Here is a 15,563-nt window from a genome sequence, read left to right as displayed (position 1 = left end):
CAACGCCAAACCTTTAAGTCAAAGCCTTGTTCCAGTTGCTTGTATATTCCTTATGAGCTTGTCATCCACACACTTTTTTAACCCAGGTCAAGTTACTTCTACGGGTGTTTTTGATTGCAGAAATTTGGCAGTTAACAGTGAACAACTACCTTTTTATACAAATTATCTTCCCCTGAACCTGTCCAATTTAGCACACGACAAGACAGAATATCTCATTCATTCTCCTAGAAACACGGGCCCAGGCTGTACCAGGCTCAGGGGAGTTGCAATGCTTTCCAATCACTTAATGGGTGTGATCACGATTTCCCTAGCCCCGTCTCAGCCGTTTGCTAAAGAAGAGGCCTGACTTGTGTTGAGTCAAAAGCTCTGACAACTTGATGGAACCCAAACTGGGCCCTCTGGGGATTAACTTTCAGTCACATACGCTCAGGACAGTGCGTATGCTTGTCGGGAGACTGGTGGACCAAGAAGCCAGACAGCCCGAAACAGACCTGCAACAGGAGGTAGACACCGAGGAATCAGCCCCAAGCGGCAGATCCGGAGACGTCCAGACCCACAGACACGACTTAATCCCACTCTCAGAACGGGGAGGAGGGTGGCGGTGGACAGAAAGAGCGTCCGAGAACCCGGCACCTTTCCACGCTCCCTTCTTCCCGGACCCACAACACAGACTCCCACCCCCACTCGGAACCACGGCGGAACGCGCCAGGCCCCCCTCACTCTGCCCATCCCCTTTCGTCACGTCCGGGGGCGGGCCGGGGCGCCGGGGGCGGTCCCGGGTGGAGTCGGGGGGCTGGGCTGGGCGGGGCGGGGGTGGGGTTGCGGGGGTGCTTCGGGTGACAACGGTCAATAATGAAGGTGGCTGCGGCGCGGCGGCAGGCTCAGCTGCGCCGGGCGGGGGCGGCGCCGGGGCCGCGCCTGTAGGACTCAGGGCCGACGCCGCGGGATGGGGACGCGGCGCGGGGAGTGAGGCAGTGGCGGCGGCGGCGGTAAGCGGAACTTCGGCCCGAGGGGCTCGCCCGCTCCCGCCTCTGTCTTGTCCGCCTCCACCTGCAGCCCCGCGGCCCCCGCGCCCCGCGGGACCGGGACGGCGACGACGGGGGAATGTGGCGCTGGATCCGGCAGCAGCTGGTAGGTGCTCCCGTCCCTCCACTTCCGTTCGTCCGCCCCTGCGCGGCCTCTCGGCCCGGGGTGGCGGGGAAAGGCCGGCGGCGCCGAGCCGGGAGGCCAGGGCGCGGGCGCCCGGCTAGGCCGCAGCGGGGACGGGCGCGGGCCCCAGAGCCGGAGAAGCCCCGTGCGGCCCCCGCGCTCGTCTCGCCTCCAAGCCCGAGCCCCCGAGGCTGGCGCTTCTCCGTTACTTCCTCCCCCGTGCCGCTCCGGGGCGGCTGTGACCAGAGGAGGGAGTCCCGAGCGGAGTGGCGGTGCCCTCTGAGGAAACAGGGCGAGGGAGCTGAGCGAGAGTAGGTCTTGGGGAGATGAGAGAGGCGTGCGCTTCCTGCCTCGAACAATTTGGGACGTGTTTGGGTGAAGGGGAATCGAAGAACCTGTCTTCTGCCTCCTCTCGTCACGGACTTCTGGAAGCGTGTCACGATTCAGAGCTGTGTTGATTCCCGAGGAGGAGGCTGTCGTAGGTAGTCTAACCCCCTCGGCGAGAGACGTTTCTCCCCAGGACCTGGAAAGGGGAAAGACTTCCAGCTCCTGGTCTAGCTTCGGAAACGACACGTATGATAGTTATGAACAATACGTACTGTCTTTTCCTTCCTACCTCGTCCTCACCCCACCCCGAGTGAAACTTTTCCAATGTGAACCTTACTTTTTTCCCGTTCTCCTCAAGGCAGTTTGAGCGAGACAGGTTTGGAAGGAACAGTTAACTCTCCAGTATTACTGGAACATCTGGACACCACCAACAAAAGATCTTAGAAAAGGGTGATTTGAGGCCTGTAAGAAGTGCCACCTTTCCCAGAATCAATTCAAAGAGAAAAATCTTTTCTGCCTCCTGGCAGCTACAGCGCAGAAAGTACAGCACTAAGGCAGCTGTGACAATTAGGACAGAAATTGCCCCTGGCTGAAAAAGCCTAACCTTATCTGTGTGATGAGGCCGGTTACTATTTAATTTCTAAATCGCATTAACTTAATGCTTCTACAAGTTAGTGTTTTCATTTACTAATTCTAAAGACAGTGGTACAATTTAGTGAAACAGAAACTATTTTTGTGGGACGAAAGCATTGATACCTCTTTTCCCCTTCTGCTCTAGAAAAGCATTTTAACGTTAAGACCGAGAAGTGTGGGGTTTCAGAGCCAGCCTTCTGTTACTTCGTTTTGCAGTGGGCATCATTCTCAAAAAAAAAGATTTATAAATAAGAACTGACTCCCACTCCCTCCTACAAATGTTGGCTCTCTATTTTTAGCATTGTAAATTCAGATATCCCAGATATATGCTTTATTAGGAAACCAAGCTAATGATGTCGTTATAATACCATCTTGTAATACTTCGGATTTGTTGCCGTAAGCTGTAGCACAGTAATTTTACTCAGGAAGTTAATTATTGAAGGTTTGATCTTATGCTTTTGATTTGCCAAAGCTTCGTGTATAGAGGGCTGATTTACCTCCTGGTGTTTTTGTGTGGTAGGAAGATCATTTTAAAGTGGTTCTCTTGAAGCTTTTTTTAAATATATTGAGACATCCTTTCGCACTGTTAGATATTTTTTAGCCAGAATAAAATCCTGGTTGTATAACCACGCTCATCTTCAAGACAGAAAATCTGGTAATGTTTTTTAAAATGGCTTCAAATGAACACAGCTAAAAGGAAGGGCCGGAAGTTGTGTGTGGTTATTTTACAAGGCAGCCGTCTTACAGGGATGGTTAACGAGTTGAACAAGTTGCTGTGCATAAAAAAATGCTATCTCTGACATTTAGTTGCTCACCTCACTGGTTTTAAGTTATCAGATCCTCTACATATGTAATCATACCTGGGCCAGCGTAGGACTTTGTGTCTCTGGTTAAGTTTGTATGGTCACGTAAAGTAAACATGAAGGACACTGGATACAGAGTAAGGAAAGTATATTTTACTATCCCAGTCATAAACAGCTATTCTAGTTATTGCACCAGAAATTATTCAACCCAGGTGAAAGCTAGTTTAGATTATACTTCCATTGGCTTAATGGATTGAATCACCATGACTTTCAGCAATGGGTTTATTTTAAAATTCAGATAAATAGGACAAATTTGGGGAAATTGACAAGCAAATCCTAAGGACAGGTTGGAGTAATTCATTATATGAATCTCGATTTTCAACTAATGTTGTCTCAAAAAAAGTTGTCCTTTTATTACAGAAACAACACCTATGCTCTAGTAATTTCTTTTTAATTAAAAAAAAAGTGTGACTCCTTATGATGACAAAGTATTTTCACTACTAGAGAAGATGGAAAAAACCAGAGGGTTGACAGGAGCTTGATCTTTTCTATTGGGAAAGTAGACTGAAAATGAAAAGATTGGAATATGCTTTTCTTTTTTGTTTTTGTTTTTTGGCACACAATGTTAAAGTTATTTTACACTAAGAAAATTCTCTTATGGTGTCTTTGTGGTACAGTTAGTATTATTCAAAGTGTACTCATTTTCAATAGCATATTTGATGTGTTAACTCATTAGAGATGACAATACCTTGATTGTAATTATGGAAATGCCATTAGCTACTCACTGTATTCTAATATTTAGACCTGTACGGTAGCCATTAGGCCCAAGTGGCCATTAAAATTAAAATTTGAACCATATGTGGCTATTAAAATTAAAATTAGAATTCATGTGTCTATTGGCTGCCATTGGCTACTATATTGGACCGTTAATATTTTTATTATCACAGAAAATTCTAGTGGACAGCACCAATTTAGGCTTTTAAATGAAAGTCTGTGTCAGTACACATTTGAATGTAATAAAGCACTTGCTGTGTGCTGGTATTAAAATATGCTGAATACTGGGGGTACAAATGTTGGTCAGGGTCACACTCTACATGAGTAGACATTGGGTACATGTTGCTGAACAAATAATAGATGAGGAAAGAAAGAGTGAATCTAGTGTTCTTTCTGTGTTTGGAAACAAAAGTGACAAAATTTAAGATTGGCTAGCCCAGAAAATAGTTAGAAAATAAGTAATTACACAAAACCAATATTACTAGGATAACTGTTTCTTAAATTGTTCCACAAATGTAAACCCTTTAGATTGTATTGGTGATGGTGGTAGGAGGCTGCTAAGATTGTCTTCTGATTAACTGAGAAAAATGAGAAGGTCTTAGTCTGAACTCACTCAACTTTCTGTTCTTTCTCACACTCACCAAACTTGCTTATATTGGTACTTAATTCTTCCCTTCTTTCCCACAATCACAAGGAAGATGCAACCCTCTTTTCCAAGATAACAATTCCACTTAAGCTCTCAATCCTTTTCTTTCATACTGCTGTCCGTACTCCATCAGTTATCGTTAGTATGTTTCTTTTCTTTCTCTTTCTCTTTTCTCTTGTGAACATGTTCAGGCCTCTCTCTGCTACTTTTTCCTATACCTGTAACTGCCAAATTATTTTTAATTTTCTGAAAAACAGATCTATAAAACTATGCTGGCTGATATATTTGAAATGTGGCTGGTTTGAGTAGAGTTATTCTTACATATAAAATACACATTGGATTTCAAAAACAGTATTAAAAAATGTGAAACCTGGCTGGGCACGATGGCTCATGCCTGTAATCTCAGCACTTTGGGAGGCCGAGACAGGCGGATCACCTGAAGTCAGGAGTTCAAGACCAGCCTGGCCAACATGGTGAAACCCCGTCTCTACTAAAAATCCAAAAATTTGCCTGGCATGGTGGTGGGCACCTGTAATCCCAGGTACTCAGGAGGCTGAAGCAGGAGAATCGCTTGAACCTGGGAGGCAAAGGTTGCAGTAAGCCAAGATCACTCCACTAGACTCCAACCTGGGTGACAGAGGGAGATTCTGTCTCAAAAAAAAAAAAAAAGAACTCTCATTTTTTTATTAGTTACATGTTGAAATATTATAATTCTTTGGATATATAGGTAAAGTAAAATAAATTTTTAGAATTTTATGTGTTTCTTTTTACTTTTTTTTAAGTGGTTAGAAATTTTAAAGTTACCTACGTGACTTGCATCTGTGACTCATGTTCTGTTTCTATTCGTGCTGCTATATAACATTAAAAGTGAATTTCTGTATCCTGGTAAGCATAGTGAGATCCCATCTCTAGGAAAGAAAAAAAATTAGCTGGGCATTGTGGTACTGACCTGTAGTCTCAGCTACTTGGAAGGTTGAGGTGGGAAGATACTTGAGCCAAGGAGTTTGAGGCTGCAGTGAGCCATGATCGTGCCACTGCACTCTAGCCTGGGTGACAGAGTGAGACCCTGTCTGAAAAGAATAGTGAGCTCCTGTTGTTACAGAACGCATTACGGAAGTCTAGATATCTCACTTACTAGACTAGACTAGGATAAGAACCATATCTTACTTGTGTTTATATTCCTTACACTCAAGACAGCAGTTGGCCCATTGTAGGTAAATGTTAGTTGAATGAATGAGTGAGTATCAAATCTAATTCAGCATCAGTTTGAAAATACCTGCTTTCTTTGCCTCTTTTCCAAGGAATGAATGAAGGAATTGAAAAAGGAAGCACTGGCCTATGGTGGTATTTTTTTTGTGGTTAAGTCTTAACCTCAATAATTAATGTTTAAGAACCTAGATCTCTGAATATGTGCTGCTTTATCTCAATTTTCAGACATATATTCTTAGATACCCACTTCTGCATTTGGTTAGGAAGAGGATAGAGCATTAGAGGAATCTCAGGTATTCCCAGCAACAATGAAGTAGGGACCTTGCTCCAGATCCTCTAAAGAGCCTTATGATTACCATTATTGTCATTAAATGTTTTCTAGACCTGTGCTATTCAACATGGTATCCACATATGGCTGTCAAAATGTAGGCACTTGAAATGTGTCTACTCTGAATTGAGATGTGTGTGAATGAAATACACAATGGATCTTGAAGACTTAGTTTGGAAAAAGGATGTAAAATATCTCATTCATTTTCTAATTGATTACATGTTGAAATTATATTGGGTTATATAAATACACATATATTGGGTTAAATATTAAATGTTACTTGTTTATTTTTACCTTTTTTTAAATGTGGAAACTAAGAAAATTAACATATGTGGCTTAGGTCATATTTCTGTTCGACAGCATTGTTTTAGATTATGGTAACAATATATAATGCCTGGCATAGGCAGATTCAAGAAAGTTTTTGATTCTAAGGACTTTCTGATTTTACCCAGGCTTTTTTTCTGTGAGTTTTCTGTTGGCTGCTGTGGGGTTCTAGATTTAGCCATGCTGTTGATTCTTCATTTTGTTCCTACAGTTATCTGAGTGATCATTCTAAGCAAGAGAATATTCATGATTAGCTTAGTTTTTGCTAGAAATGTGCATTTTTTTATTGTTTAATTTTAATTTTTTTATTCTTAAAAGGAAGTAAACGTGTATTTTTTAAAAATATCAAAATGAAACTCAAGATTTGAGTTTATAAACGTAGTTGAAAGATTTTATTCTCAGGTATTCTTTATTTTGCTTTTCTTCCTGGAGTTTCTCTGTTATAAAATTTAGTATAAGAAAAACATTCTAGGCCAGGTGTGGTGGCTCAAACCTGTAACTTCAACACTTTGGGAGACACACCGGAGGATTGTTTTGGGCCAGGAGTTTAAGGCCAGACTGGGCAACATAGTGAGACCCTGTGTCTGCAAAAATTAAAAATTAGCTGGGCATGGTGGTGCCTGCCTTTAGTCCCAGCTACTTGGGAGACTGAGGCAGGAGTATCGCTTGAACACAGGAGTTCAAGGGGGCACTGAGCTATGATTGTGCCATTGCATTCCAGCCGGGATGACAGAGTGAGACTGTGTCTCTAAAAAATAAAAAAAGAAAGAAACAAAAACATTCTTAATTGGATATTTATATGGGAAATACTAGGAGACTTATTTTTAACAAGTTAGAAAATATATATGTAATTTTTTTTTGAAATAAGGCCTCACTTTGTCTCCCAGGCTGGAGTGCAGTGGTGTGATCATAGCTCACCGCAACCCCAAACTCCTGGGCTCAAGTGATCCTCCTCCTCAGCCTCCTGAGTAGCCAGGACTTCAGGCATTTGCCGCCACACCCAGCTAATTAAAAAAAAAAAATTGTAGAGATGGGGTCTCACTATGTTGCCCAAGCTGGTCTCAAACTCCTGGCCTCAAGCAGTCCTCCTGTCTCAGCCTCCCAAAGTGCTGAGGTTACAGGTGTGAGCCACTGTGCCCAGACAATGTTTGTATTTAATTCTTTTGCATGTGTAGTTATAATGCATTTAGTAAACATTCACCTGTATTGGGAGTGGCATGCATTGAATTTCTGTTACTTCTTAGCACTTGGGAATGGCTCTGAGGGAACTGTTTGACTCTTGGGTGTGCGTAGGAGAAAATTAGAACACTAAAATTTTTTTGCTGACTGGCTCACTTAAAATTGTACAGGTTTTAATTTTCTTATTTTCTTATCCTATATATGGTATTGGCAAATTCTTTTGAATTTTTTTTTTTTTTTTTTTGAGACAGTCTCGCTTTGTCGCCCAGGCTGGAGTGCAGTGGCGCAATCTTGGCTCACTGCAACCTCCGCCCCCCAAGATTCAGGCGATTCTCCTGCCTCAGCCTCCTGAGTAGCTGGGATTATAGGCACATCCCACCACATCCAGCTGATTTTTTGTATTTTTAGTAGAGATGGGGTTTTGCCACGTTGGCCAGGCCAGTCTCGAACCCCGGACCTCAGGTGATCCACCCACTTTGTCCTCCCAGAGTGCTGGGATTACAGGTGTGAGCCATCCCACCAGGCCTTCCTTTGGAATTTTTAGGATGTAGTCTGTCCTCCTTAACATTAAGTTATAGCTTATGCAGATAATCATACTTGTTTCTCTTTAAAACTATTAGAGTATCCAAAATTTAGATGAAATATCAAATTAAGGATATTAATTAGTTAAGCTGTGTCTGTCTCCACATTTTAATTGGAAGTGGAGTGCCCCTCAGGAAAGGAGGAAGAATAGGATGATATGCATAGGTATCAACCATTCATTCATTCCCCTACATTTTGGAAAAGTTAGGAACAGAAACAGAGGTTGTATATATGTAGCTTATTCTTACTGTGTGAAGCTGGTAGAGCTGGTACAGGTTATTTTTATTCTTTCTTTAAGCATTATATTACGGAAAATTTCAATCACATACAAAAGTAGAGAAAATGGTATAATGAGCCCCTTTATGGTATAAAGTTGGGCAAATGGCATAATTTATCCTTTACCCAACTTTTATAATTATCGGCACATGACCAAACTTGTTTTATCTATTCCCCCCACCCACTATCCTCACTCCCTTTAGTTATTTTGAAGCAAATCCCAGACATTATATAATTTTACCCATAAATATTTTTGTATTTATCTCCAAAATTGCTTCTTCCTTTCTTTCCATTCTCAAATTCTTATTTTTATAAGTGTAGAAATTTTATGTCAGTTACATCAGTGATTATTAATATAAGTTCATGTAAAACTCTCCCCTTAACTTGATTTAATTCAGTTATATTGATAACAAAAGGTATATGCATAATATGTATTGCTAATAAATTTGTTAAGAATCTGTCAAATTCTAAGCAGAATATGTAGTTAGTCAGCTGCTCTTTTTCTGTGGATACATCTGTGGGGAGAAGAAATCACAGAAATACATGAATCCAAAAATGCTTTGCTTTAAAACATAATGTTGTGCACCATAAATATACAAAATTTCTGTCAATTTTTTTTTTTTTTTTTTTTTTTTGAGACGGAGTCTTGCTCTGTCACCCAGGCTGGAGTGCAGTGGCCGGATCTCAGCTCACTGCAAGCTCCGCCTCCCGGGTTCACGCCATTCTCCTGCCTCAGCCTCCCGAGTAGCTGGGACTACAGGCACCCGCCACCTCGCCCGGCTAGTTTTTTGTATTTTTTAGTAGAGACGGGGTTTCACCGTGTTAGCCAGGATGGTCTCGATCTCCTGACCTCGTGATCTGCCCATCTCGGCCTCCCAAAGTGCTGGGATTACAGGCTTGAGCCACCGCGCCCGGCCTCTGTCAATTTTTTTAAAAAATGCATTTTAAAAGGTGTTTTACTTATAACATGAATGCATTTAAGTGTTTGGGGAGCAAATCATATCTCCCTTTTTGTTGTTGCTAAAAGTGATATATCCAGAACCATTTCTCTCTTTTCTCTGCCACCACCCTCGACTAGCTTTCTCTTACCTAAATCATCGCAAAAGCTTCCTAGTTCATCTCATTGTTTCTCCCTTTCTGTCTTTGCAGTCTGTTTTCAATATACCTACCAGAGTGATCTTGTTGAACAGGTTAAATCATATGATTCCTCTGCCTAAGATTTTCCAATTGCTTCCTCTTTTGTTCAGAGTAAAAGCCAAAGTCTCTGCTTGGTTCAGAGTAAAAGCCAAAATCTCTGCTTGATCTGTATCCCAACCCCTACACTTCTTCCAATTCATTTCTCATCCTCCTTCACTCTTCTCTCACTCTTTGTTCACACTAGCCTTATTGCATCAGAAGTCCCAGGCATACTTCAGTTTTAGGATGTTTGTCCTGACTGTTACTACCTCTACCTGGAATGTTCTTCCTACAGACATCTGCTGGCTCCTTTGCTCCTTTCAAGTCTTTATTCAAATATTGCCTTATTCATGAGTGAACCTTTTTCCAGCCATTCAGTATAATGTTCTGACCCTCTCCAATACTTCCCCGTTGCCTTTCTTTGTTTGATTTCTTAGAAGTTAACACTGTTTAACCTACTCCAAAACTTACTTGTCTCGTTTATCTCAGGAAAGAAGGGATTTTGTCTGCTTTGGTTTTGTTCTCCATTTAACAAAAGCTATTTCTCAACTCTGCATCCCCTTTTAGGTGACACCATTTCTTTCTCATGCCATGAATTCACTCATTTTCTGTAAGTGAATTAATTTTCTGTGATAGCGTGTTTGTTGCTAGGTTTTGGAACTACCAAAATGAAGTAATCCCTGCCCCAGACAATCTTCTGGGGGGTTCTTCTTTTCTAATGTGTATTGGGATTGTTGCCAATTTTTTCCTGTTACAAAAAGTGTTACAATGACTATTATTGTTAGTTTATTAATTTATTTATTTTGAAGTGAAATACTAGAAGTGGAATTGCTGGGTCATGGGTTATGTACATTATGACTGTTACTAAATATTGCCAAAGTATTTTCTAATACAGAGTTCTCCTTTCCCTACATCTTGCTCAACACTTTGTTCTGTCAGACTTGAAAAAATGTACCAGTCGGATGGGTGTGAAACAGTGTCTCGTTTTGTTCTAATTTGCATTTTCTTGATTGCTAGTGAGATGCAGGTATCCTCAATTTCATTCATATGAATAGATTGCCCATTTTCCATTGGGTAGTTTGGCCTTTCCTTATTCTTGCTATAGCCTGGATGCTAATTTTTTGTTATGTGTGTTGTAAATATCTTCTAGTCTGTCCCTTGTATTTAATTTTGTTTATGGTATCTTTTTTATACAGAAATTTTAAATTTATTTGTAGGTAAATTTATTAGGCATATGATTTCTGCTTTTTATGACATATTTGACAATTCCTTTCTTATACTAGGATCATAAAGCTGTTTTTCTAGCATAATCTTCAAATTGTTTTAAAATTTAGTTTTTCAACATTTAGATCTTTAAAGATACCTGGAATCAATTTTTGTGCATGGAATAAGGTAGGGAATTTGTTTTCTCCCATATAGAAAGTTGTGTCAATGCTGTTTATTGAATGAGGCATCCTTCCTCCACAAGTCTGTGTTGTTTGCCTTCTCTATCATAAATGACACATTTACGACACATAACAGCATTCTCTTTCACATACTCTGTCATATACCAGCATTCTCTTTCATATACCTTGGTCTCATTCTAGATTCTGTATTCCGTTTCATTCATTTGTTGGTACACAAATAATGCTCTGTCTTAATTATAGTATTTTAATGATAAGTGTTGGTATTTGGCAGGCAGAACCCCCACCTTCTTTTTTTTTTTTTCTTTTTAGAATTATATTGACCTTTATTCTTCCATATGCCACTTATAGTGTTTGTCTAACTCCATGGAAAATCATTCTAGATTTTGATTAGCTTTCACTGAAGTTAAGTTTCTTCATATTTTTCCCTTTGATGATTATAAGCTATGGATTGTATTTTCATTTTTATTTATTTTTCTAGTTATGCCTATAGTCATTGAGCATCTCTATACATCTACAAATAACATAGGAATTTAGATTTTTTAACTCCAGAGTTCTTTCTCATCTTCCGCATTACAATTGCATAGTAGTTTAGTTCTATTTTTTTCTCTTTTACCAGCTTTATTGAGCTACAACTCACATACCATACAGTTTACCCATTTAAAGTATATGATTCAATTTTTTTCTAGTGTATTCATAGGTTAGTGTAACCATCAACACACTCTAATTTTAGAACATTTTTTCTTCCCAAAAAAAGCTCCATACTCATTAACTCTCATTCCCCATGTTCCCAAACTTCAAGCCCCCAGCCTAAATCAACCACTTTCTGTTTCTAGATTTGCCTACTCTAGACATTTTATATAAATGTCATCATAACAATATGTGGTATTTTGTAACAGTGTTCTTTCACCTAGCATAATGTTTTCAAGATTCTTCTATGTTGTAGCATGTATCACTACTTCATTTCTTTTTATTGCCAAATAATACTCAATTTTATGGATATACTGCATTTTTTTATTCATCCATCAATTCATGGACGTTTGGGTTGTTTCTGCCTTTTGGGTATTATCACCATTCATCTGTAAGTTGTTATGTAGATGTGTATTTTCATCTGGGCTTATACCTAAAGAGTAGACTTTTATTGGGTTGTATAGTAACTCTGTTTTTAACTTTGTGAGGAATTGCCAAAGTGCTTTTCAAACTTTCTGGACCATTTTACATTCCCACTAGCAATGTATGAGGGTTCCAATGTCTTCATATCGTTGCCAACACTTGCTTTTGTCTGTCTTTTTGATTATAGTCATCCTAGTGGGTATGAATAGTATCTTACTGTGATTTTGGTTTGTGCTTCCCTAATGACTAATGATGTCCAGTTTTTTTTTATGTATACCTGTTGGCCATTTGTATAGTATTTTTGGAGAAATGCCTATTCAGATATTTTGCTTTTTTTTTCTCTTTTTTTCTTTTGAGACGGAGTTTCACTCTTGTTGCCCATGCTGGAATGCAATGGTGCGATCTCGGCTCATGGCAACCTCCGCCTCCCAGATTCAAGTGATTCTCCTGCCTCAGCCTCCTGAGTAGCTGGGATTACAGGTGCGTACCACCAGGCCCAGCTAATTTTTTTTTTCTTTTTGTATTTTTAGTAGGGATGGGGTTTCTCCATATTGGTCAGATTGGTCTCGAACTCCTAACCTCAGGTGATACGCCTGCCTCGGCCTCCCAAAGTGCTGGGATTACAGGTGTGAGCCACCGCGCCTGGCCGCTTATTTTTAATTGGGTTATTTCTTGTGTTTTTAAAAAAATTCTTGAGTTGTAAGACTTCTTTATATATTCCAGATATAAGACCTTTATGAGATATGTGATTTGCAAATATTTTCTCCCATAATGTGGGTTGTAGTCCTTCTTTTTAAACTCGTTTTTTAACATTAATTTTTAATTAATATGGTAATTTTGATTTAGCACAAGGATTTAGTGGTATCTTTTACTCATTATTGTTTCTTGCATACCACCTCTTTCTTCTGGATTTAATTTTATTCTTGCTGAAATGACTTCTTTAGTCGTTTTTAAGCAAGGGTTCATGAGTGGTAATGTTTTTATTTCATAGTCACTATGGAATGCGAATTTAGCTAGATACAGAATTCTAGATTAATAGTTACTTTAGCTCTATATATTGGAGATACTGCTTACTTTCTGACATGTATAATTGCTGGTATGAAATATGCTTTTAATCTAATTGTCATTGCTTTGTTGGTAATATTTTTCACATTATTTTTAAGATTATCTCTTTGTCCTTGATATTTTGTAATTTTACTATGATAGATCCATTATGTTTTTTCATATTATTTTTCCTGCTCTGCATTTGCATGTGCTTTCAATCTGAAGTCTATACAGTTCAGAAAAAATTTTAGCCATTTTTTCTTTAAAATATTATTTCTCAGCCTTTAGTTTTCTCATTCTGGAACTCTTGCTTGACATATGTTGAAGCCTCTTAATTTGTCCTCTATGGCTCTTTTCTTCTTCTCGGCTCATTTTCTATCTGCTGTTTTCAGCGGAAATTTTGTATTTCTAGCTTCAAGTCCACCAGTTCTCTTGGTTTTTACTGAAGAGTTTATCCTCTCTTCTGAATTTTTACTTAAGTGACAATTTCTCATTTTCAGCATCTATTATTGGACCTTGTTCATTTCTGTCTGCTTTTTCTGCATATGTGCCTGACTTGTTTCATAATTTTTCATTAAAAATATTATTCCATTATTCCTTTGGAGATCTTAAACATACTTATTTTAAAGGTACCCAGCTTTTTCCAGCCTTCTTTCAAAGGTGGAAGCAAGCCTGGACCCAAGCACAATACTACTAATTGAACCTGACTCTAGAACCCTGGTGCAAAGGAAATACTGCTGATTCTTACCCGGCTATTCTTATCCTATAGGAGTTGAACTTCAGACTGCTTATTTCCACACTGAGAGTCCCAGAGGCTCAGCCCCTGATGACAGAAATGATTATCTTATGTTAAGCTTGGCTAAGTATTAATTAAAAAAAATAAAATAAAAAGACTATCTGTCTTTGCTTTTGTGAAGTAAAGGGAACAGTTCAAAATGTAGACCTTCCCAAAGCCAATAGCCAATTAATGCCACAGCCAGGACTTGAACCTAGAGAGTTTTTCCAGGGAGTTTAGTAGTTTGGAATAGAATTAGCTGTAGTGGAAAGAATGAAATAGCAGTAGCTTCCACCGTTATCTCTTAAATCTGCCTGAAAGTGAGATAAGAGTACAGAATGCATTAGGGGAAGGAATGTCTAGCAGTGGTATTCTGGAGATGGTGGTGACAAGTTTGTAGAGGAAAAAGAAAAAGAATAATCAAGAGTTTCTGTAGTCCTGCCATGGCCATTCTCAATGTGAAATATATTTTATTAGTTAGGCCTGGCTTATATCTTAATGTATGTCTCCTCTTACAAATGTTGTATAGTGTAGATGGCAATGTGTACATTGATTTTAAATAGCGTGGCAAATTATTTTTTAGAGTTTTTGAAAGTTTTTAATTCCTTGGGAGCTCAAAAATTATTTTGATGTTTGAGAAATTTGTGACCTTGAAATAGAAATTAGAAATGCAGCAAAGAGATAAAGTGGTTGCCCATTTTTAATAATAGCTTTTATCATATCCATAAGGAAATTATGCCATACTTTTAAATCTATTAAGATTATATTTTATAATATTCTGTAGGAAAATAAGTGAGTCATGTATAATTTAATGCTATTTTAGTCAAAACTGTACTCATTCTACGTGATATTTTACTTTTTGTGCTTATTAAAAGGGCTTTTTAAAAAAATGAATTCTATTCAGGGGAAGGGCGTGGTTTTCTCATTTTGGTATTTCCATAGTTCCAAGCATATTACCTTGCTCATGGTATTTATAAATTGAATTATAAGATGAAATACTAAGTGGCTTGATACTTCAGAATGATCAAACATTTTAACTTAAATTTGGTACAGAGCCTAGCAGAGTAGCAAACACATTTTTCTTTATAAGTGTTACACATTGGTATTGTAAGATTTTGCTTTGAAGAGTCTTCTGAAATGAGTGTAATAGGCAGGTAAAGCTTGAGCACAATATAGTAAGTTCAAATCTTAATCATGTTACCTCGAAAATTGTTTCTTCACTTTTTCACCTCCTGAACTACAAGAGGAATGTAGATATTCTTGCTTATCTTAGCCCTACACTGTGCTCTTTAATGTACAGTAAGTTCAGAAACAGTGAGAATGAGCCTGATTGTTTACTGTGGAGAGACTGTAAAGTAGTTCTGTACTCTTGTGTTTTCCTGTTGAACTTCCAAAGTGTTGTAAAGGAATTGGTTTCTAACTTGGGTATGTAGGAGACCCTCATACTTTGTGGATCCAAATCTTTATGCAAAGTTAAAAGGAATTGATGCAGTGCTAACCTGCCCATGTTGATCAACATTTTTTTTCCAGCATGTATTTGTAGTATTTTTTTTAAAAAAGGGAAAAGCTGAAGTATCTTAGGAATTTAATATGAGAAAGGGAAAGTCAAAATTTCTAAAGAATACTTTTAACAGTTTTTTTTAGTTGGTAGTCTCCCAGGCCATGGGTTTCGTAATGATGATGTTTCATGTAGATTGAGATAAAGCTCTCAGTGGTCTATGGCAAAAAGAGAAAAATGAGGTCAGTGTAATCTGTTTGCATAAATTTATAGATGTGCTTGTTTTTGAGTAATTTTTTTAACATTTTAAATATAAACTTTATT

General features: G+C 38.9%; 1 protein-coding gene across 1 annotated transcript in view; it reads left to right on the top strand.

The window, feature by feature from the left end:
* Positions 1-831: 831 nt before the first annotated feature.
* The window catches only part of ATP11B (ATPase phospholipid transporting 11B (putative)), a 140,787-nt gene continuing 126,055 nt past the window's right edge, over positions 832-15,563 (top strand). The window contains exon 1 of the mRNA XM_025377365.1: positions 832-1,131. Within this exon, the coding sequence (XP_025233150.1) occupies positions 1,105-1,131 (27 nt within the window). The 5' untranslated portion in view covers positions 832-1,104. The remainder of the gene's footprint in view (positions 1,132-15,563) is intronic.

Source organism: Theropithecus gelada, chromosome 2, assembly GCF_003255815.1.
Source record: "Theropithecus gelada isolate Dixy chromosome 2, Tgel_1.0, whole genome shotgun sequence".
NCBI classification, from domain to species: Eukaryota; Metazoa; Chordata; class Mammalia; order Primates; family Cercopithecidae; genus Theropithecus; species Theropithecus gelada.
Note: the sequence above shows the minus strand (reverse complement) of the source record. Positions and strands in the feature narration are given on the sequence as shown.